Raw genomic sequence first — 26,085 nt, 5'->3', positions numbered from 1 at the left:
CAATATGGATTCTGTGTCCCATTTAAACAGTAAGGGCCAGATTACAAGTGGTGCACTAACAGTGTGTGCACGTCGGATGTAGCACTCGTATTACAAGTTCAAAGTAAACGTGATCACTTAAGCAAAATTAAAGTTATTGCACGTCAGAATAGCACAAACTCAGAGCTCTGGTTAACTGTTTTGCGAAACAAAAAGTTTCACAAAACACATAAAAAAACAAACATTTAAAAGTACAGTTACACTCAATTATTAAAAAAAAATATTGCACAAAAAGTTATAAGGGCTTAAATATATGAGATCTCAGCTGTTAAATAAAGGCAGGAAAATGGCATAGATAGACACATAATTATACAATTCTAATATATATATATATATATATATATATATATATATATATATATATATATATATGTGTGTGTGTATGTGTGTCCATATCTGTATTTATATCTGTACATATGTATTTAGACATATATACACATTTAAACACATAGGGGCATATTTTATCAAGCTCCGTATGGCGCTTGATGCCACGTGTTTCCCACGAGCCTTCGTCATAAATAGGCCCCATAAATACAAATGTATACATATATAGACATGTATAAAAGTGCAAACTGAAGAAAGAGACAATGATTCCGGACTGGTAGCCAATGTCAGTAGTGTTTTTATTCAGCAGGTGGTAGTCAGATACAGCAGCTTCATTCTATCTGACATGTTTCGCGCATTATAAATAGAGCTAATGAGATTATTTGAGGATATGAAGAATAATAACTGCGGACTAAAATTTGTATGTAACCATAGTAAAGATAAAATAGTCTTTCTTGATTTGGAGATTATGGTAATTGACAATAAATTGGAGACAAAGACACATTTTAAAAAAGTAGACTGTAACAATCTAATACATGCTGACAGTTGTCACCTTAAAATATGGAAAGACAACATCCCGTATAGTCAAAGTCTATGTATAAGAAAGAATTGCTCAAGAATTGAAGACTTTGAAAATCAAGTAGCAGTACTAGCAGATAAATTTAACATAAGAGGTTACAATGAAGAAAATATTAGTAAAGCCATTGAAAAAGCTAAATCAGCAGATAGGGAGAATCTATTAAGATATAAAATAAAAGATAGAGTCAATGATGACACTATAAAAGTTCCATTTATAACCGACTATAATTCAGATTATAATTTCATTACAAAAAATAATTAATAAAAATTGGCACCTATTAAAGGAGGATAACATCATAGGTGAAAACCTGGCAGACAAACCCACATTTATATTTAGGAGAGCAAAAAACTTTAAAACCTTGTTGGCCCCTAGTGAATTAAAATGCAAGAAAAAAAAACTTAGAATCAAGTAGACATGGGGGGGGAGGGAAAATAGCCGTTTTTTTTCATGTTACACATGCAAAGCGTGTAAACATAGTTCCAAAATGAAAAATATTAAAATTAACTTAACTGATGATTTTACTATAAAAAGAAACAATCAGATGCACACAAAAGAATATAATCTATTTATTAAAATGTACCTGTAATCTGTTCTATTTCGGTGAGACCAAGAGATGTCTCAGAGATAGAATAAGAGAACATTTGCTATGTATAGAAAAAGAGGATATGTTTTTGTATAAACATTTTAAGGAAGCACATCATGGCAACACTAAGGATTTAAGTTATTGGGGGATTTACAAAATTAAGGGAGGCAATATAGAAAAAAGCCTTCTTATAAAAGAAGCAGAACGGATTTATAAATTCGACACTTTATATCCTAGAGGTCTTAATTCAGAATTGGACCTCTCACCTTTTTTATTTGAATAATATAACACTAACACACTATTGTAACATTAATTCACACCCACGTTGTACATTGTAATTATTGAGTTGCAACGTAGTCATTTAGACAAGTTTCACTCTTATTAGTATTTTCCTGAACTTTTTAATTTTTGATTATTATTTTTCTTTTTCTCTGTGTTACATATACAATCAAGTTGAGATATGTTGATATTTATATGTAAAACATAGCTAAAAATCCTCTCTCTATGATATAATTACCACTATTGATATGTGCTGTATACTCATATGGAGAAACAGATGTAAAGAACTTAGACACATCAAGGTTATAAATATATACCATTCTAAATAATGCTAATACCGGATAGTTGCATTCAAATTCACCTATACCTCCTTAAAGAAAAATAGACAAATACCACCTTAAGAAAAATGGATAAAAAATCAATTGGAACTTTTCAACCAATCACAAATAAGGACACCCTTTATAAGGGATTTTTCACATGCCACTACCATCTTGATAAAGCCCATAGAAGGGTGAAATGCGTCGTTGTGTGGCATTGTGATATACAAGACAATACTTTTTATGTATATCTTATAGTCTAGGGACTATTTCATATAACCCCGGTTATTTATTTTATTTACTGTACATCTGTTATCAAAGTTCAAGTTTGAGCTGAATTTGGAAGGGTTAACATATACCCACTACATACTCCAATCCTGCGTGCATAGCACTAAGTGCAGTTTTCTAACGTCTTTTGGCAAATTATCGCAGCAGCTGAGAACAGCTGATCACCTTCAGGGATTCACCATCTGTTTGCTCCTACGCAACGAAAATCAACCGGTGACGTCAGACGCAGAGAGTCACACTATACTATCCGCTTGATGAGAGATACCGAGTAGGAAGGAGAGAAACATCACCGCTGCAAGATCGGGTAATACCAGTTTCACGTAAGGGCAATAATCCTTTCCATCTGACGAAAATACAGGTACTTCTTTTATAAAACACAATACCAAGTGTGTTTGGCTGGAACATTTACACAGTAAAGGTATTACCTCCCCTAATGAGTATAATATACAGCGTATTTGTATGTGGTTTTTGAATAAGCCGCTCCACTCTGACAGAGATTTACACCTACCAAAGCAAGAGTGTATCTACACTGGTAACTTGTAACTGACATCGGAGATACATTGTGCCTCAAATATTTGTCTACAACTATTAGGATTGAGGTATATATTTCAAAGCTGTATATCCACGTTATTCCAAAGTGTCTATTTTCCAGGACGGACATTATTGAACTTTCATAGATTAATATCCATTATATTGAATATGAATGTCACATATATATTTTAACAATTGAGAATATTGATTTTTATTGTTTGCTACAGGGAGACGTCCCTTAACATATATTTTTTATGATAACCTTCTTTTTATTTCCATAAATAAATATCTGTGATAATATATAGTGGTGATATCTTTGGCCTACGGGCGCCCTCTCTATATATAGTTTTTTTTAACTTTATATTGCCTGTTTCTAGACAATTTTGTAGGGATATTGTCTTTTAGGGAGGTGTTTGATATCTTTTCCTAGCGCACACCTAATACTGTTTTTTAATGATTATATGTAGAAATATGTATTTATGAATTAATAAAACATATTCTGCTATATGAAAAACATTTGAACTCGAAATATTAAATATTAATATTTTGATGTCGGGTTTGCGCACTTGACAATATGCAATCGGGTTTGTGTGCAAGTACGGTGTTAGTTTTTTTTCCCCTTGTTTTGCTCCATTGACTTGTATGGGGGAATAAGTTAAAGCGTTTGCGATATTCTAACCAGCTTTTAAAGGGTATCCACTGCATTTTCGTATGGGATGTAAATGCATACATTACAAAAGTGCACAATAAAATTTGTAATTTAAGTACACTGGATGTGCATAAGAAGCAAGAAATTTGTTCCTAAAATTACAAAATACAAAGCATAATTGTTTTTTTCTTTGTAAAATGGGCTGAAAATTGGCGTTCGATGGACGTATATGAAATTTTCTCTCAAATCTCAGGGTAATTCTAAAAAATATTTTAGCACTACAATTTTCAGTATTTTTTCTTGCAAATTTAAAGGTGGTGAGTTTTCACCAAAATACTTACACTAATAATTCTGAGAGGAAAACCTATATATACTAAAATTACAGTGAATTTAAGGAACAATGCACTAAAAACAGCGTAATTTGATTTGTATTAAGCATAATATTTAGGTTTTAAAACATGCCATTTTCTATACTTTGCCCTCCATTGAAAACTTTTACCTGGCAGAGAGCTCTCATTATTTGTTTGGGAAAAATTTTACCACTCGCAGGGACAGACCCTTTTTTGATAGATTTCCATAAAGGCTTTCCCTGTGAGTGTTGGAATTGATCTTGACGATTTTTTTAGAATTGAGGCCTTAGTAACATCTGGTTAGAAACATCAACAAAAAATTAACTCTTGGCATTAACAGACTTTTTGTTAATGAATGTAGGATAAATATCTTTAGGGGATTTATCTGATTTTGCATTTTGTCTTGACATATACATGAACTGATCTTATCTCTGAATACTTTGGCCCATAGTTATCAAGGTCTGGTGGACCTGATCCGACACTGCGGATCAGGTCCGCCAGACCTTGCTGAATACGGCGAGCAATACGCAATATTATAAAAATAATTTTCTGTAATTACACATTTTTTTTTAAGTTTTTTTTTCCATAAAGCTTTAGTTTTACTATATATTTTTCAAATAATGTCACCATATTTTTGGAATCTACAATGGTTTTCTATATTTGCTCTCTCTGGCTGCCGAAGTGTTAAACTAATTTAGACCTTTGAAAAAAAAGAAAAAAAAAAGAAAAAAAAGATAAGTGCACAATAATTTATCTCTAAAGGTCGAAATCTGAAACATGTCTACATGTGTTGACATTTTTCATATGCATGCTAATATATTTCCTGTGTGGAAAACAAATAAAAAATGTTTTATCTGATTTATTGTTTAATTTGTTTGCATTTATAGAATTTATTTTTTTATGAGAACTAAATAGAAGATGTTTTTTTGCAAGAACATCTTTCCATTTTTCTTGAAATGTTACAGTCTAGTTTCATGTTTGACTTAGTTATGATAACATTTAGCATGCTCCTTACACACAGCTTGGGAGAGTGTTAAGGATGAAAAGCTAATTTTGCTCTTCAGTGATGCAGGGCAGATCAGAGCAGTGGTAAAGTGATTCACTATTTCCTGGTTGGCACATATATGATATATAACCTGCTGCCTCATGAAGGTATTGAGCCTTATAATTCAAACTACAGCATATATTCCATGTGGTTGACAAACAATAAATCTGTAGATTGTAAGCTCTAAAGAACAGGACCTCCTCTTCTTGTATTTGTTTTGTTTAGTCTATTTTTATTTTTACAATAAATCAGTTGTACTCATCTACCCAGTGTTAATATATCTATATATACTGTATACATATACACACACATACAGTTACAATAAAACGTTTGTGAATCATTTGGAATTTCCTGGATTTCTGCATTGATTACTCAGACAATGGGGTCTGCTCTTCATCCAAGTCACAATGATAGACACACACAATCTGACTAAACTAATAAAAAACAAACAATTGAACAAACAGTTGCACTTTCAAATTTTATTGAATACATTGAGTAATCATTCACAGTGCAGGTGTTCTAAAATAAGTTGTCTATCGCGTAGGAATGTGTCTACCACGTCACTTCCGGTGACGTGAATCAGCTGCTTGAGGTTTGTGACGCTCACTGCGCATGCGCTAGAGGCCCAACCTCCTTAAAACAGCTGATTTACACGGGTTGAGGAAATATATGGCCCCACATTCCTGAGCGCACGTTACTGGTTGCAAAATCAGACGGAACAAGCTGTCTGTCATCGGATTTTGTAACCAGAAAGTGCGCCAGACGGGTTGCATAATCTGTACACCACCACACAACGGCTGCAACGACTTGCACAGGTATTAACCCCTTATACTCAGTCTACAAGTTCAGCCAGTCCCTTCACTGTGTAACAATCTGAGGGGGGGAGTATTTGAAACAAGTTATCTATTTTTGTGAATAAGAAAATATGATTGACCGAGGGTGACTGAGAATCACAAAAAGAGATAACTTGTTTCAAATACTCCCCCCTCAGATTATTACACAGTGAAGGGACTGGCTGAACTTGTTGACTGAGTATAAGGGGTTAATAGCTGTGCAAGTCGTTGCAGCCGTTGTGTGGTGGTGTACAGATTCTGTGACCCGTCTAGTGCACTTTCTGGTTACAAAATCCGATCACAGACAGCTTGTTCCGTCTGATTTTGCAACCAGTAACGTGCGCTCAGTGTGGTGTGACATATATTTCCTTGATCGGCTGTTTGTAGGAGGTTGGGCCTCTAGCGCATGCGCAGTGAGTGCCACAAACCTCCAGCAGCTGAATGTGTCTACCGGAAGTGACGTGGTGGACACATTCCTATGGTAGACAACTTATTTTAGAACACCGGCTTGAAAAAAGTAAACCTCTTTGTTAACAGGTGCCCTACCCTTTGAACTGATTGTAAATCCTAGCGTTTGTGAAACACTAGTATTTACAATTGGAACAAATTAAAGGGACTTTCAGTCATAAAGTATAAAATACTTCATGCTGAAAGCTCCTTTATTTGATGGAAGCTTTTGCCACACTGAGCTGCTCAGGCAGCTCAAGGCAGAATGCTAGTTGCTGTGAGGTGATGTTTCCACCTTTTAGCAAATAGCCATGCGTTCCAACTGGCGCCAAGCCGGATAGCCCGCACGGCTATTGGCTAAGAGGTGGAAAAGTCACCTCTCAGCAAAATAGCGTTCTGCCGCTCGGCTTCCTGAGGCGCTCAGCGTGGCGAACGCTTCCAACAAATGAAGGAGCTTTCCACATGAAGTATTTTTACTTTTTGACTGAAAGTCCCCTTTATTTGTTCCAATTGTAAATAGCTATGATTTACAGTCACTTTAAATAAAAGCAAAGCCTGGTTACTGACAAATCTGCTCTTCTCAGGAAAGATTGGTTAGTGTGAACCATGCCTCAGGCAAAAAAAAGGGTTACAAAAGCATTGCTAAAGACTTGGGTGTTCACCAATCCATGGTACGACAAATTGTCTACAGATGGTGTTGCTACTCTCCCTAGGAGTTTGCATACTGCAAAAATCATTCCAAGAGCATAAGGGCAATCCTGAAAGAGGTAAGAAGGAACCCAAGGGTAACAGCAAAAGACCTGCAGAAAACTAACTGTTTTTGTTCATGTGATAACCAAGAAGAAAATCTAAAAAAAAATTTTTTATTTAAAAATGAAAAGAAAAAAAGCAGCATGTCTTACATTTTCCCAAGACCATCTTGATGTTCCAAAATGCTTCTGGAAAAAACATGCAGTGGAAACATGAGACAAAAGTTAAACTTTTTGGCAAAAAAAAGCACAACACTATAGGCCAGATTAGAAATGGAGCAATAGTTAACACTCTTGCTCGATTACTAACTCAGCAAGAAGTAATTTTTTTGTGCGCTTGAGGTGCCACTAGTATTACAAATTGAAAGTAAACAGTTTTCATTTGCGTGCTAACCCAATGCGTGTAAAAAGCCTAACTTAAAATATAGAGCTCACAATAACGTATTCCCCTATGGAAGTCAGTGAAGCAAAAATAGTGGGGGAAAAAACACCCTACTCGCACGCAAGGGCTCCAATGCACTATATATGTCTATATGTGTGTACATATGTATTTATGTATTTATATGTGTGTATGTGTGTGTATATATATATATATATATATATATATATATATATATATATATATATATATATATATACATATATATATGTGTAAATACATATATACACATATAAATATATATGTACACACACACACACATATACATATATATATATATATATATATATATATATATATATATATATATGTATAAATACATATATAGCATGAGCAAGGAGAAATGGTAAACCTTAAAGTTCGTGTGTGAGCTATAAAGCCAAACCTGGCACCGGGACTTGGTCAACAATACACACCCCCAGATAATAGTAAATAGTAAGATGAGCCAAAAAGAGGTGTACCTTGAGCACTGAAGGAAGGAAGTCCTGTAAATGAATGGAACGATATCCGATGGCAGCGTGTCTGCCGACTTCTCTTGCTTCTCACGAGAATATATATTTTTTAAAGGAATCCAATAAAGAACTGATTTTATTTATTCACCTGGGACTCATCTCTCTTCATTTCTGATGTAAATACATATATACACATATAAATACATATGTACACACACACACACACACACATATATATATATATATATATATATATATATATACACACATACATATACATATTTAGACATGTATATGTATGTATCTCAGTGTTACACCTCAGACCTCATATCTTTGAGCCCTTAGAACTTTTTTGTGCAATTTTTAAAATAATTTTTATTAGATAGTGTTATTATGAGTGACTGTATTTTGTGATGTATTTATGTGTTTTGTTACACTTTTTTGTTTTGCAAAACAGTTAACCAGAGCTCTGAGAAAGCAGCAATCTTTCTAGCATACATCGTGATTGCACTCACGCGTTCACATCTACCTTCAACTTGTAATATGAGCGGTAAACCTGACACGTGCAAACAGCAATGATAAACCCCTTTTCACTTGCCCCTAACTGTTTATGTGCCACTCGTAATCTGGCCTTATGTGTGGAGGAAAAAGGGCACTGCCAGTACATATTACCTTAGTACATGTAGTAAAAGGGCAGCTGGCGGTTTGTAACTAGTGTTTTTTTTTCTTTGAGAGGACTAAATTGTATGTGTAATATAGAAAAATAAATTTTATTCTGATGTATTTAGATTTTATATAAAAAAGGTAAGGGGTGCAGGGTCATGTGTTTTTTAGAGGGGTGGTCTGATGCATAATCTGAGTATGTGACAGTGGGTCTGCAGGGCTATAGGATCTGATCTGAGGTCTCTTGTGTGCATATGAATAACAGGAAATATAGGGTCGGAGTCTAATCACTAGTCTTGTGCTTTTTAGAAATAAGTGGGACCATAGGGGAAGTTTTTTTATGTGTAGATATAACTCTCAAAAAGGCTCAAGGGCAAGGGAATATCATGCTTTTTTTGCTATCAGGATGACAAAAACTGCATTGTAATTTGAGTGTGATATGAGGTTTATTAGAAAGGTGCAGAAATCATACAGGTTCAGTTAGAGAATATCACCACTGAAAAGTATAACAATTAGATGAATAATTTGAGCCGTTTGGCAGTTGTAGGGTTTCTTAAGGAAATGATGAGTGTGACTGGGTTGTGCAAAATGTACTTAGGGGACTTACTTGATTGCCAATAAGTAATGGTACACAGAGGAGTGAAGATGAAGTGTGAGCCGAACCACAGAATGGAGCAGTACTAATAATTAACTGAAGTCCACTGTTTTAGATGTGCTGAGGGAGAGGTGTGGTTTGGTGCAAAACTTAACAGGAAGCAGCTGAGTGAGAGACTGCAGAGTTATGTGCTGGAGGACTGAGCTGTGTGTAGAGGGTAAATGTAGATGGCAGAAGACAGGAGTTGTTAGTGGTGAGGTGATGCAGGGGTTAATAAATGCTGCTGTGGTAAAAAGCACTTGTTTTATTAAGTTATGCAATATAAAAATAAAAATGGTGCTAAAACAATTGTGTGGCGATACTGAATTTGAAATAAACAGAACAGCATCACTTTCTGGTCAACCTGAATAACACGTTTCTTAATACTTAGAATTATGGTAGTGCTCATGCAATTTTGTGCCTGCCTGGGCAAACTATGCAGTTAAAATGGCAGTAATTAGTTTCGATAACTCATGTTTAAATGAAAAACACAAAGAGGGGCTTTTTGAAAACAGTGACCCCCCTAAAAAAAATCCCAAATAAGTAATTTATCTATAGGAATAAAAGGGTTCCTTTAGGTGAGGTTGATTGATGCAACAAGACAGTGACCCAACGCACACAAGTAAATCAAGTAAGAATAGCAGAAAAAGAGGAAGATTCATGTTTTGGAATGGCCAAGTCCTGACAACCCAGAAATATTAACAAACTTAAACCGATTTTTAGGGAGGAATGGAATAGTTTGAAATTCATCCTTAATGTTGTGCAAGTCTCATAAGCAACTACATGTTTGGTGGAGGTTAACTGTAAAAATCCAGTTAAGGGTTTACAAACTTTTTCTTGCAACTGTATATGTCTATATAAATACATACATATATATATATATATATATATATATATATATATATATATATATATATATATATATATATACAGGTAGCCCTCAGTTTATGCCGGGGTTAGGTTCCAGAAGGAATGGTTGTAAATCGAGACCGTTGTAAATTGAAACCCAGTTTATAATGTAAGTCAATGGAAAGTGAGGGAGATAGGTTCCAGGCCCCTCTCAAAATTCTCATAAGTAATACCTAATACAATATTTTTAAAGCTTTAAAATGGAGACTTTAAATGCTAAACAGCATTATAAACCTAATAAAATAATCACACAACACAGACTTCACTTGCATTTTTCTGCAAACAGTTCTTTCTATGCATTCCAATCTGGACTGATTTATAGACAGGAAGATCTTTTTCCTTTGAAATCTGCTCGATAGCTCAGGTCTGGTAAACTGATTCATTTCAGCTTTCTTGGCTTTACTACAACACAAGCGGACAGCTCCACCTACTAGCTATTTTAATAAATGCACTGCTTCTCTATAGCAGTCACATGACTGGAAAAAAAGGTTGTTATTCTGAAACGGTGTAAATTGAACCATTGTAAAACGAGGGCCACCTGTATATATATATGTGTGTGTGTGTGTTAAAAAAAAATCCTGACTGGTAGACTTAAGTGACATATTTTTTCCAGCTATGGTATTATCAGTTATTTGTACACCCAGAACAGTTAAACATTTCAATAGACTAATAAGAAATTAGACTTGTACCTATATTTAAACTGACATATTACACTACTCTATGATGCCATTTGTCACATAATTGGAGCATGTATTTTTCACTGTACATCTTACGTTTTGTAATTTCTCACATCACTTTTTGCTTCTGAATCAGTTTATTCCAATTACTGCTCTGAGCTGCTGCCAGAATAACTTACACTGTGATTAGTGTTATCTAAAGGCAGTAAAGTATATCGATCACAGATGAAGGTCTTGAATTTTAAAGACTGCCCTTTAACTAACAATTTACATTTTTCTTCCATTTATATTTTTGTAATGTGTGTCTGTAGGAATACAAAATGTACCTTTTTTAGTTTAATAATATTCAGCTCTCTTTTCTGCCTCTTGACTGAACAGTTCCTTATGCAGAAGTAAAGTGTGATATGATAAAATGCATAGTAATGAGGCACGAATGAAAATATCATTTCTCAGCTCTACAAAGTCATCAACTATAAATGATGGAAAACATATCACTGTTTTAACACACACATTTTCTCAAAGGAGATGTATTGGATGTGTCAATTTGGTTTTAGTATAAGTGCATAGGAATGCAAGACTAATGACTATCATTTTTCTTTCATGCTATCTAAAATATCTACTGGTAAGCCCTGAAAACTGATTCAGAGCTGAAGATATTATGTTTGTTAGAAATAATTTATATTTTTTACTATGTGTCTTTATGTCTTAACTTGTTTGCTAACAAAGTATGGAGCACTTCCTAAAACAGAAAAAAAAAGTTTCTGTGTTATCCTTGTGATACAATTTATATATGTTATAAGTAAAATTTGAATGGGACAGGAACATGATGAATAATTTGGAAATGTATGGACTTAATGCTACATTAACACAGTAGAACATATGTATAGTAGTGCTAAATTATAAAGGATACAGTCATATAAATACAGTGTGTGTGTGTGTATATATATATATATATATATATATATATATATATATATATATATATATATATATATATATATACGGTATATATATATATATATATATATATACACTCTCACCATTAAAGCAGCAATCATGGTGCAGGCAAATATCATCTAAAGTCCACAACAAGCATGCACTCTCTGGAGAAGATTTTAAAATGAGCTTTATTGTGCACAAGTATCAAACAAGCAGTGACATTTTGGGGATCTCACCCCTTCATCAGACTATGGGTTCGATTTATCAAGGGCCGAATGGCTCCTGATGCCCCTGTTTCCGTTTTAAAACTGCTGCTCCTTAACTGGTCTGCCTGCTTTGAGGCTGCGGACATCAATCCGCCCGATCACATACTATCGGGCTGATTGACACCCCCTGCTAGCGGCCGCAAATTTGCAGGGGGCGGCATTGCAAAAGCAGTTTACAAGAACTGCTTGTGCAATGATAAATGCTGATAGCTTATGCTGTCGGCATTCATCAATGTCTGTTGGACATGATCCGTTGAGTGAATCATGTCGGAAAGACCGATGATAAATCAGCCCCTAAGTCCCTAACTTTGATTATTATAGGAAAGCCTACTTTTTAGTTAGAACTGGTGCAAGAATTGGAATAGCAAGGAATGGGTTTTCCTGGAATATTTTTCTAGCAGACTTTGTTTAACTGAGGGGATTTTGTTGGTTACCTAAGGCCTGAATAAACCTACCTTCAGGGGTTCCCACTATGGCACAGGAAACATTTAAAATGTGGGATGCTTTGTTAACAAAATTGGATACGATTTCTACACTGCCCTCCTATTTGACCTCTATTCTACTAAGCCCCAACTCACCGATTCCCTATCAATATAAAATAAGAGACATAACGTCACTCCAGTTATTAGTACCTTGTTAAATGATTATAACAAACAGCAAACAAACAAAAAATAATAATAACGTTTTGTCTCATATTTTCCAGACAAACAAAAATTATGCAGACCCCACACATCATTTGACCATCTATGTAGTACTCAACATCTAGTAAGGAGATTTTTATACAAAGCACATAAATTGATAGTTAATTTACCTTCATATGTTGAAGACATGGGTAGAAGAGCTCCAAGTGTGAATATCTGATATGGAGTAGTATTCTTTTTTTTAAACATATATGTAAATATCAGTTATCTGTGCAAATCCCATATATAAATACTAAACTTTTGTGCAGATGGTATCTAACCCCCATAGACTAAAATATATCCAAAACATAACCCTACCTGCTGGCAAGGATGTGGTAACAAAGGTACATTGTCACACATATGATGCCAATGCCCTTTAATAGAGTATTGGGAAAACATAAAATAAAGAGAATGGAATATCGAATAGTACCCCCTAGATCCACTCATTTTTTTTATTTAACAAACCACATAAATTGAGATGCCTTCTTAAATTAAAACTCTTCAATATTATGGTCTGCAGTGCATGTCAGTTAATACCACTGTGGAAACCCCCCGATATACCATCAATTGAGGCATCAGGTATCCCTTTCTCTTTCCCTAGGGGAGTATGTTTTCTGAGTGTATTATTAAGAATCATACAAACATATAAGGGAACATTTAAACTTGTAGCAATATCCCAAAACTTTGTGTAAACACCCAGATAAATTATTAAAATACATGCACACCACATTAACACATTCTATGGGGTTAATAGATATGTTTGTGCCTTCACATTGATGCATTTGTACAATAGACCCCTCAGCATTGCTAAATTCATTGACATCATGCTTTTCTCTCTGGGTTTTTCATTAAATGCTGGCAAACAAATGAGCATCTCCTTAAAAGAAACAGAGCATAAAGCATTTATATCTTTGCCCGTTAGCACTGCTTCTGTAATAGGCGGTGTCAGTTATCGCTAAAGGTGTTGCAAACTGTCATTACTGTAGAAGCTTCTTTGAACAATTTGTCAGTGTTTTATTAGCTGTTAAACAGGACAGCCTCTAGTTAATAGGTCAATACTGCTGTTTAAATACCAAATAAAATATAACACCATGGTTGGTGCAGCACGCTTCTGTTTGCAAATAAGCCTTTATATTCTCTATGGCAGTGATTTTTAACCTTTTTTTTGCCGTGGCACACTTTTTTACATTAAAAAATCCTGTGGCACACCACCATCCCAAAATTTAAAAAAAAATCACACATTGTAGCCTAATACAGCATATATATATATACACATACACACAAACACACACATACTGTATGTATTGTGCTGTTATGCCATGCCTCCTACAAACTACCCCTGCACTGGGAGTAAAAAACAAGCAAAGGATCTATTACGGCTCTGATGAAGCGCATGTGCTCATGCGCGAAACGCGTAAGATTGGAGCTTACCTTGCATCCAGAAAGCCTATTCTGCAATAAACCTTTTTACTGACACTTGGACTCAGCCTTCCTTCTTCCTCATCTTGGATCTATTTACGGCACACTAGTGTGCCACGGCACACTGGTTGAAAAACACTGCTCTATGGTATACTTAAGGTTATGATGAAACTTTGAACTATGAACTGCTTTCTTTTTTGTATTGGAACTTTAGATCACAGAATAGAAAAGTATAACATTTATTATATTATATAACATATAATTTTCTTTAATATACATGTTTTTATTAAATTAAATACCTTTAAAATTCCTGCATTTAAAATGCAGACAAAAGAAGCATACAATTGTGTAAAGTTAAAGGCATAGGGGTCGAATTATAAATGTGCGGGTGGACATGATCCGCTGTAGCGGATCATGTCCGCCGCACATCGATTAATACATACGCTGTCGACATTTATAATTGCACAAGCATTTCACTAGAAATACTTGTGCAATGCCGCCCCCTGCACATTCACGGCCAATCGCCCACTAGCAGGAGGTGTCAATTAAACCGATTGTATGTGATCGTGCGGATTGCTGTCCGACGCCTCAGAGGTGGCAGACGAGTTAAAGAGCAACGGTTTTAAGACCGCTGCTTCTTAACTCCTGTATCCGGTGAGCCTGAAGGCTTGTGCGGAAACAGCTGCATACAGCTCCGTACAGAGCTTGATGAATCGGTCCCATAGAAAGGTCAAGATTGATATGTGCATGAGTGCATTTTAATTTTAAATAGAAATATTTTTACAGCATACTTACATTAGCAAAAATTCTTCTAGTAGAGGTTATTACTGCTTCAGTGGCATACGCACATATGCTACATGTGACAAGAGGATCGGGATTCAAACACCATGCCTGCACAGAGAGCTGGCAGTAGTGTGCTTTCTATCAGTGATGACTTAATTTGTGTCATACAAGCTACCATTGATTATCAGAGAAGGTGTAGTATTAACCAGCACTCAAAGCATATGAAAAACAGTAATATCTTTTATTAGAATATTTTTTTCTAATTGAAGTATATAGCAAAAATGATTCTATTGACAACTGAAATGCATTTATGCACATTTTAATGTTGACCTTTCTATACTATTAAATTAATAAATGCATTAATAGTATTTGTAAAATACAGTCGTATGCAAAAGTTTAGGCACCCCTGACAAGTTCCATGATTTTCATTTATAAATAATTGGGTGTTTGAATCAGCAATTTCATTTTGATCTATCAAATAACTGAAGGACACAATAATATTTCAGTAGTGAAATGAGGTTTATTGGAGAAAATGTACAATATGCATCAAAACAAAATTTGACAGGTGCAGAAATTTGGACACCCCAACAGAAATAATTAGTAGAGACTCCTTTAGCAGAAATAACAGCCTCTAGACGCTTCCTATAGCCTGTAATGAGTGTCTGGATTCTCGATGAAGGTATTTTGGACCATTCCTCCTTGCAAAACATCTCCAGTTCAGTTAGGTTTGATGGTTGCCGAGCATGGACAGCCCACTTTAAATCACCCCACAGATTTTCAATGATATTCAGGTCTGGGGACTGGGATGGCTATTCCAGAACATTGTACTTGTTCCTCTGCATAAATTGCAGAGTAGATTTTAAACAGTGTCTTGAGTCGTTGTGTTGTTGAAATATTCAGCTCTGGCGTAACTTCGACTTTGTGACTAATTTCTCAACATAATTCTCAAGTATCTGCTGATATTGAGTGGAATCCATGCGAACCTCAACTTTTACAAGATTCTCAGAACCAGCACTGGCTACACAGCCCCACAGCATGATGGAACATCCACCAACTTTTACTGTGGCTAGCAAGTGTTTGTCTTGGAACGCTGTGTTCTTTTGCCGCCATGCATAACGCCCCTTGTTATGACCAAATAACTCAATCTTTGTTTCATCAGTCCAAGCTGGCTTGTCCAAATGTGCGTTTGCATACCTCAAGTGACTCTGTTTGTGGTGTGTGTGCAGAAAAGGCTTCTTCCACATCACTCTTCCATACGCTAAATTGTTGAATGATGCACAGTGACACGATCTGCAGCAAGATGATGTTGTAGGTCTTTGGAGGTGGTCTATGGGCTGTTTTTGACCGTTCTCACCATCCTTTGCCTCTCCAATAATTTACTTCTAGCCTTAACAAGAACTGTGCCTGTGATCTTCCATTTCCTCACTATGTTCCTCACAGTGGACACTGACAGCTTAAATCTCTGCAATAGCTTTTTGTAGCCTTCCCCTAAACCATAATGTTGAACAATCTTTGTTTTCAGGTCATTTAAGAGTTATTTAGAGGCCCCCATGTTGCCACTCTTCAGAGGAGAGTCAAAGAGAACAACAACTTGCAATTGGCCACCTTAAATACCTTTTCTCATGATTGGATGCACCTGTCTATGAAGTTCAAGGCTTAATAGGCTCACCAAACCAATTGTGTGTTCCAAATAATCAGTGCTAGGTAGTTGCAGGTATTCAAATCAACAAAATGAAAATGGTGCCCAAATTTATGCACCTGTCTAATTTCGTTTTGATGCATATTGCACATTTTCTGTTAATCCAATAAACCTCATTTCACTACTGAAACATTACTGCGTCCTTCAATTATTTGATAGATCAAAATGAAATTGCTGTTCCAAACACCCAATTATTTATAAATGAAAATCATGGAAATTGTCAGGGGTGCCTAAACTTTTGCATACTACTGTATGTCTTTATTGCTCACATGACTCATTGAAGCCCTATTTCTAATTCATCAGGTTTATTTTGAAGTGATTACGTCTGGACAACATGGATACTTAGCTATTGATGAAGTGACAGTTCATGGTCATTCTTGCCGTAAGTATTAACAATTTACAACGAAATTCATCTCTAAAAGACTTAAACTGTTTTTGGACAGTCTACACCAAAACTGTTATTCTTTAAAAAGATAGCTAATGCCTTTGCTACCCATTCCCAGCTTTGCACAACCAACATCGATATATTAATATACATATTAACATTTAAACCTCTAAATTATTGCCTGTTTCTAAGCCACTATAGACAGCCTCTTATTACATGCTTTTTTATTTGCTTTTCACAATATTAGACTGCTAGTTCTTGTGGGCCTTATAGATAACATTGTGTTCACTCCCAAGGAGTTATTTAAGAGTTAGCACAACATAGTACTAAATGAAAGTTAATAGATAATAAATAAAAAAATCATGTGATCAGGATGCTGTCAGAAGATGCTTAGATACAAGGTATAACTGTGTTGGTTATGCAAAACTGGGGAATGGTTAATAAAGGGATTATCTATCTTTTAAAACAATAACAATTATATTGTAGACTGTCCATTTAAAGCTGTTGTGTTGTTTAAAGAAATATGCATCATCCTTTCCGAAATTTTAGTTTTGCACCGCAGTTATTGTGTGTGTGCGCAGCTGTACAATGCAATTGCTCATTCAAAGCTTTTCAGATAATAATACTGTTTTGCTCATGTGCTTTCAGAAAAAACACCTCATTTCCTAAAAGTCCAAAATGTGGAAGTTAACGCTGGACATTTTGCCACATTTCAGTGCACAGCAAATGGAAAGACTTCAACAGCAGACAGTTTTTGGTTGCAGGTAAATGTGCCTTGCACAGCATACCAGTATTTACCTGGGAAATGTGAATTATCATTACAAAAGCAAATGTATGCACCTGTTCATGTATTTAGATATTTTTAGATAAGTGTTATAAAGCGAAGATTTTATCCAAAACATGTATCTTAAATGTCTATTTTAACAAGCTTTCGCCAGCTCCACAAGGATGAGTCTCAAAGAAAATTATATCTATTGTGCAATAATATCTTAAATCTTTCAAACACATTCTCTTTACAGAACTTCAGAAGAATAATATTTTTGTCTGTGTATATAGCGTGCGACACATTTTCTCAAAATCTGAAAGCCAGCCCAAATACTTTGGAGTCATCCATATGATTATATTTGTTATACACTTATTTGAAATTAAACTAGTTTAACTGGGTGAGTGTAAACATATTTGACAAGTTTTGTAGAAAAATAAATACAAAGTAGGCACAAGTATTTTTATCATTATTTTAATAATAATAATACAAATAATGATAATAAAAAAATATAGAAATAATAAAAAATAAAATAATAGTAATAATAATAGTAATGATTATTATTATTTTTACAATGTTAACTGAATTCTGGCAGACAGTACTAGGAGCATGCATATATCATCTTAATAAACTAAGTTCCACATAACAATTGTGTGTATATATATATATATATATATATATATACATATATATTTATATATATATTTAGGGAGGTGTGGAATAATAAAATGCGTGTTTAGAAACTGGCAAGTTCTATTATATTCATTTTTAGAATACTCATGTGTTTGCAAAAATACTTCTTGTTAAAGTTGTCAGTACCTATCTGACTTTGACTGTGTTCTCATCCTATGAGGCAGCCCTCAGAACAAGAATTAACAATAATGATTTACAGCTATGTTATGTCTGTTTAATGCTTTTTTAGGATTTTTAGCATTTGTTATTCTTTCATTTTATGCTTTTTATCTATTGAAAGATAAATTGCTTCTTTAGAGAACACCCAGAAAAGCATAGCTGAGAAAGAAGGTATGAAATCTGATAAAAAGGTAAAGATAACAAATTTACAAAAGTATAAAACGATGTAATATATGACTTATTGCAGTTCTGCAATGTAGTATCCTGGAATACGACATCATTATTGTTAGAAGATGATGTTCTCATATACTGTACTAAATCCAAATCATATTGTTTCAGATCATGTTCATGGTAATCATATCTTCAAAAGTTTGCACACGGGCAAGAAGCATTCAACCCAGTTACTAGTAACGGTATAGCTTACCCTAAACACCCTTGTTTTGTATTCATTTGCTTGAACAGAGGGTTTCTGATTGCAACAGAAGGTTTCTTAAGAAATCATATTATTTATTAAATCCAACCTAAATTAACCTTTATTTATCCTAATACCCAGCACATGCAGAACAGGGGTCAGTCGGAGTAATTCTCATAAAAGTCAGCTTACCCCTATTTAAAATATCTGATTTATTAAAGTGCTGGCTTCACCTATGTTGACCTCCTTTGTTAATGTTTATCTTGTGCAAATCCACAACACACAGCTGTGCATTTTATACAGTTCTATGTACTTATGCTTTGACCCTTCTGTATAGATATAAACTTTTATAATAAAGATAATGTTCTTAGCCTCTAGACATGGCATCAAACCTGCAAGCTGATGCAGTGTACCCACAAGTTATACGATTTCTTATGACTTTATCATTAGGTATCACATGTACAATACAGAATAAACAGTTCATAGCGGCATATGCATCCTAATTATGCAGACTGGTGTCAAAATTACACACAAATAAAGTCAAGATGCTGAAATGACATCATGTATCCATGAAAAGCATCCGCTTTGCATTTTGTAAGACTTCCAATGCATATTGTTTTAAAAATTATAAAAAAATGGGATTGACTCAAGTGAACGCACTGTGAATGTAACATTCTCATTAGATACTGTGCTAAAAAAAATAATCCTACCACCAAATAAATGTGATCATGGCACTAATAAAAGAATGTTTATGATTAACAGATGTATTCCATCTGCTTAGATTTTCTTTGTCACATCTGCTGACAAAACAAGTCACTCTGAAATGGGAATAATATTCCTTTGTATTGACTGACTAAGCAAGACAAAAGATTCTAATGCATATCTTGATAGAGGTGTATCTATTGTACTTCCAAGGTGAAATTATAGTTTGGGACAAAATAATAATAATAATAATAATAATAATAATAATAATAATAATAAAAAGCGTTTAAGGAAAGCTGGTAACCATGGATATTCAGACTGCAGGATTTTGTTTCTACTTGAGCAAATGTTTATCATTTATAAATGGAAAACTAATTAATAAAAGTTGTAGGCAATTATATTTCAGTAGCAATTATTAAGTCAGTCATATTATAAGTAACATTTGTCATTAATTTTGTAATTATACATTTCTTGCAAAACTCGATACAGAGGTCAAACTTGTAGCAATGTTCGCTCAAAATAGAACAGTTAAGTAAAAGAAATGCACATTAAAGGGACACTTTAAAGGGATATTAAACCCATTTTTTATTTCATGATTCAGATAAATCATGCAATTTTAAGCAACTTATTATTTTTTCTTCGTTCTCTTGGTATCTTTATTTGAAAAGCAGGAATGTAAGCTTAGGAGCCGGCCCATTTTTGGTTCAGATTCTGGTAGCGCTTGCTGATTGGTGGCTAAATGTAGCCACCAATCAGCAAGCATTACCCAGGGTGCTGAACCAAAAATGCAAGCGCTAGTCTTGCCACCACACTTAACTACCTAATCAACAAAACCCACTGCACATTTTAAACCAACCAATAGAAATGTGTAATATTCCTACTGCTTGATTGGAATTCGTAGCAGTGGGTTTGGAGGTCAGTAAGGGGTTTGGGTGCAGAGAGGGGTTTGATACTTAAGGGATTAAGTGTAGTGGAGGTTGTGGTTAGGGGAGTTAGTTGTAGTGGGAGTTATGGTTAGGAAAGTTAGTTTCCATTGCTGAGCGTTTGATCAGGGAGTATTTCACATGATTATTGTGATTATTATTATTACATTGTTAAACATCATACACACACACACACACACACATATATATATATATATATATATATATATATATACGTATATGTGTGTGTGTATATATGTTGTTTAATAATTAATATTTATTTATTCCTTTTTTTAATTATGGCAGTCAGTCAATGTTTCGGTCCTTGCAGGGACCTTTGTCAAGTATGAGGGTGTATATTGTACTCAGCGGTGCTTGGATCCCAAAACTAGAATATATATATATATATATATATATATATATATATATATATACGTGTGTGTGTGTTTTATAACATTAGGTATCACATATGCCGTGCTGAATTAATAGTTCATAGTATAGCACAAGACAAGTGATAGCTATAACTCTGTCTGCCTTATAAATTTATTGATTTTCTGAAGTTAAGTAATGGAAGAAGGTTTAGCGGAGCACAGGTTATTTGCACAACTTTTATTGAAAATGAAGCTTGGAGTAAAATAACAATAAAACACTTGCAAGTGAGCAAAAAGGTTTGATGCATTTCGGCTTGTGACCAGTGACTGACATGGATCAGGAAAAAAACAGGAATATATGTACTGTGGTTTCAATCTGATTACATAGGAAACATTTATTAATCTAAGTAAAATAAATAGCCATTATGATTGAGTAGTATTTATTCATTAAAACTGGGCAAGAATTGTCCCTTGTCATCTTTTTTGCCCAAACCTGTGATAAGCAAACTTCTCATAGTTTGTTGAGAGAGTCATTGATAGGCAGCATCAATCATCATAGCAATAATAGTTATTGAAATTTGCAGTGTAAGTGATTCTGTAGCGTTAAAGAATTACATTATCTTAATTTGTGCAGGCTTCAACAGAAGTAAGGTTATTCACATGCAAATTAGACTTACAGCTACTTTTGTGCAACTTGCTAACTCCTAAAATCTGAACACATGAGTAGTAATTTACAAGAGGAAAAAAATTGTTATTATGTGGTTTCAGCAATAGTTGTAGCAATAATCAGAGCCATAATTTAAATAATTTGAGACTACAGAACCAGCATTTTCTAAAAGTAATTCAATCTTAGTCCATTGTACAGCTCTGCAGCTTTGCAAATGTCAGAATATGGGAATCCTGGCTCACTTATCTGTTGTCATTCACCCAGGTAGATTAAGGATTTTTTCTCTCTCTAATAGCCGACAATAACCTACTTTCTAAAATGAAATTTTGTTTTAAAGTATTACATAGTTTTTAGCAATGAGATATTTAATATTATCATCTGTTCTGGGAAGTAATTTTGTGTAAAACATTTACATTATTGCAATTGCACAGTAATTTAATATTTTGCCTGATTTCCTCCTTGGAGTTTAGTTTGCCATTTTGAAAATTACAAATACTGAATTATCTAATATCCCAGACTATATGTGATATAAGTAACAGCTGGTTATCAGCTACAACCTAAGGATTTATTTTTCTGGATTATATTCATACAAATGAGGAAATATGAAAAGAATGTAACAAGAATAATACATGCAAGTAGTTTGCAAAATGTATTATAAAACTTTAAATAACATGTACAGTCAAAACAGTTATCAAGATGTCAAACGTTAAAGGGAAATATTCAGCCCTTGATAATTCGGCCCCATGGTGTCCACTTTTTGAATGAATGGCTGAAATGGATTTTTTTTATAAGTTACACAGACCGAAAAACTAAATGGCAATTATTAGTTTCGCTAAAAAAAAAGTTTTGAAGTGTTAAAAGTGTTATAGGCTTTGGAGATTAAATATTATATGGTTTTATATAGGTCTTATATTAGGTATTGATTGCATATGTAAATGTCTCACTGTATATATTTCTTTGTCTTAAAGGGCCAGTCAACACCAAAATTGTTGTTGTTTAAAAAGATACGGCTAGATTACGAGTTGTGCGTTAAGGTAAAAAAGCAGCGTTAAGAGGTCCTAACGCTGCTTTTTCACTACCGCTGCTATTACGAGTCTTGAAGGTTTAGGGTCACTGCACACTTCTTTGGCCTTACCGCAAAATGACTTACGTAAACTTTGTAAAGTCTTTTTTCTATGGGACTTCCATAGCGCCGGTATTACAAGTCTGTCCTGGGAGGCCAAAAAGTGAGCGGTACACCCTAAACTGTCAAGAGTCCTAATGCATTTAAAAGTCAGTAGTTAAGAGTTTTATGGTACAACGCCGTAGCATAAAACTCATAACTAAAGTGCTAAAAAGTACACTAACACCCATAAACTACCTATTAACCCCTAAACCGAGGCCCTCCCGCATCGCAAACACTAAAATTAAATTTTTAACCCCTAATCTGCCGCTCCGGACATCGCCGACACCTACATTATATTTATTAACCCCTAATCTACCGCCCCCAATGTCGCCACTATAATAAACATATTAACCACCCGACGAATGAAGGTATCTTTAAGTGACGTCATCCAAGATGGCATCCCTTAGATTCCTATTGGCTGATAGAATTCTATCAGCCAATCGGAATTAAGGTAGAAAAAATCCTATTGACTGATGCAATGTTAAAGGGAAATGTTAAAGGGAAATGAAACCCAATTTCTTTCTGTCAAGATTCAGATAGTAAGAGCATGCAATTTTATGCAACTTTCTAATTTACTCCTATTATCAATTAACTAAATGTTGCCACCAATCAGCAAGCGCTATACAGGCTGCTGAACAACAAAATGGGCCGACTCCTAAGCTTACATTCCTACTTGCTGTTTCCGGCGAGCCTGAAGGCTTGTGCGGAAACAGAGGTATTCAGGGCCATTCGACAGACCGAAAAACTAAATGGTAATTATTGGATTTACTAAAAAAAAAAAAAAGTTTGAAGTGTTATAGGCTTTGGAGATGAAAAATTATATAGTTTTATATAGGTCTTATATTAGATATTGATTGCATATGTAAATTTCTCACTGTATATATTTCTTTATCTTAAAGGGCCAGTCAACACCAAAATTGTTGTTGTTTAAAGGGATAGATAACACCTTTGCACAACCAACATTGTTACTACAGACAGCCTCTTATCACATTCTTTTTTTATTAGCTTTTTACAACAAGAGACTGCTAATTCATATGTGCCATATAGATACCATTGTGCTCTCTCCTGTGGAGTTGTGGCTGACACTGCACTAATTTGCTAAAATGTAAGTCAATAGATAATAAATTAATAAATAGCCATGTGATCAGAAGGCTGTCAGAAGATCCTTAGATACAAGGTAATCACAGAAGTAAAAAAATATATTAATATAACGGTGTTGGTTATGCAAAACTGGGGAATGGGTAATAAAGGGATTATCTATCTTTTTAAGCAATAAACATTTTGTAGTTGACTGTCCCTTTAACTTGGAGGTACATTGTATTTTATACTAAATGGTACTCTGTTTTATAACTTATGGTGTTATTTTTCTTTACACAATTAGCCATGCTTTAAATCTTCATACATTGTGATGAGGAGATAATACACTTAACAAGAAATAATTAAAACATGACCTTTTATTTTTATATGAGAATACCAATTTGTAAAGTTTCCTGCTCATTTAAAGTGTGGATCTATTTTCACTGTACACTTAGATGTCTTAAAAATGAATTTACATAAGAATAGCCTCATTAGTGTTGTAACCTACACAGATGAAAACGCATTGTTCCTACTAGCTTAGGCTCCCACTAATAATTTACTCACCTAAAAATTTGCATTTTCTAACAGTTCTGACATAATAAAAAAAATTAAAAAAATTATAGTTTACAAATGGGTCATGTAATTTATATTACAACATGATGGTTCACATGACATCTGGTAAAATGAGGTTAAAGTATATAGAATCAGATACCTAGGATAGATAAAAAATTTCACCCCAAAAAATCATGACATCTTTTAATTGTCATCTGAAGCCATCTCATCATACCTCCCATAGAAAGTAACAACTTATTTTGACAGCAGAAAAGGAACAAAAGGCAAAAACTCCTTTCTAATGTATTAGATTAACAAATCCTCTGTATATCATACCTTCAAATCAGAATTCAGAAATCAGGACTGGAGCATTTTCTTGTCATTCAGAAGAGTGCTTGTAGAGCTATCTTTTTGCTCTGGGAAAGGAGATTGGGTATCCCAATGTGCTCCATACATGAAGCAGGGAATCCAGAAAGTCTTTTTAATAAGAAAAATATCAGGGAGCATGGAAAGACTGTGAAACAGAGGTCCCAATTCACCAGTGTTCTAGTGCATTTGTAACCTCTGGTATACCCTTATGCATGTATGACACATTAGTAAATTCACTTACTGCATTATCCCACTACCGTTGCCATGGTATTCCAAGCATGAATTGTGCCTTTATACTTGCTTGTACCAAGATTAAACTTTAAAACTACATTCATATTTTATTTTAAATGGACATTAAACTACTGGGTACAACTACAGTTGCATGTTCACTACTCACCATACTGTTGATTTATTCTCCTGTAACTGCAGCTCTCTTTAAAGCCCTTCTATTATTTAAAACCCCTTACAGAAGAGAGTTGGTAAAGCTCTGCATCTTTATACTGGGCACCACCAGAAGCTGTGCACTTTTACAGATTAGCAACATTGTCTGATGTTTGACAGCTGTACCTTGCACTTTGGTTTAGCTTGTACAATAGAAAGCAGAAGGGTTACATTTCTGGAGGTCTTTTGAAAATTACATAACACATATTTAAAAAAAAACTCTCTGGAATATTATAGAGCAAAAATGCATGATATGGCTTTTATTTCCCTTACGTTTTACCAATATTCTCATTAAAATCAGTGGACAGTGAGGGGCGGAGTTTGGCCGCAGCTAAGATGACTGCTTAAATCCAGAGCTCCGGAGAGTCAGGCACTTTCAAAGTATAGATTTCAAGCTGCAGTGACCTAAGGAATAAAAACTTCAGAAGCAACGACTGTTTAACTTACTGGAAGCAGTGTGGCAGCATCACTCGAGCATTAACAGCTTACCCGATAGTGTGGAACACAGAAGAGGGAGACGGGAGATTGCTTGAACCGATATACTCGGTATGAAAACCACACGAATACGGGGAATAAGCCCTACAGCACTAGCCACATAACCGCTACGCTTACCTACAATACAGGCTGATCTGAACAAGAGTCCGGTCTCCTGTACGGCATACGCTGCAATCCATAAGTGCAGGATCAATAAAGTAAACAAAATGGCACTGACCTAAATACATGCAGCAACATTACATCTAGGCATAACGTGGCACGCAATATTAAGGTCTGAGGAAATGCCAGACACATGAGCCTTTGAGGACCATATATATAAAAAGCACAGAATGTGAAC

General features: G+C 34.6%; 1 protein-coding gene across 6 annotated transcripts in view; it reads left to right on the top strand.

Moving 5' to 3' along the window:
* PTPRM (protein tyrosine phosphatase receptor type M) overlaps positions 1-26,085 on the top strand; it is a 1,348,209-nt gene that overhangs the window by 453,100 nt on the left and 869,024 nt on the right. For all 6 annotated transcript variants that reach the window (XM_053714931.1, XM_053714930.1, XM_053714929.1 and 3 more), the window contains 2 exons: positions 16,878-16,956; positions 17,608-17,723. In XM_053714931.1, the coding sequence (XP_053570906.1) occupies positions 16,878-16,956; positions 17,608-17,723 (195 nt within the window). The remainder of the gene's footprint in view (positions 1-16,877; positions 16,957-17,607; positions 17,724-26,085) is intronic.

This window comes from Bombina bombina, chromosome 5 (assembly GCF_027579735.1).
Source record: "Bombina bombina isolate aBomBom1 chromosome 5, aBomBom1.pri, whole genome shotgun sequence".
Taxonomy (NCBI): domain Eukaryota; kingdom Metazoa; phylum Chordata; class Amphibia; order Anura; family Bombinatoridae; genus Bombina; species Bombina bombina.
The sequence above is the reverse complement of the archived record's forward strand: the minus strand, read 5'-3'. Positions and strand labels throughout refer to the sequence as shown.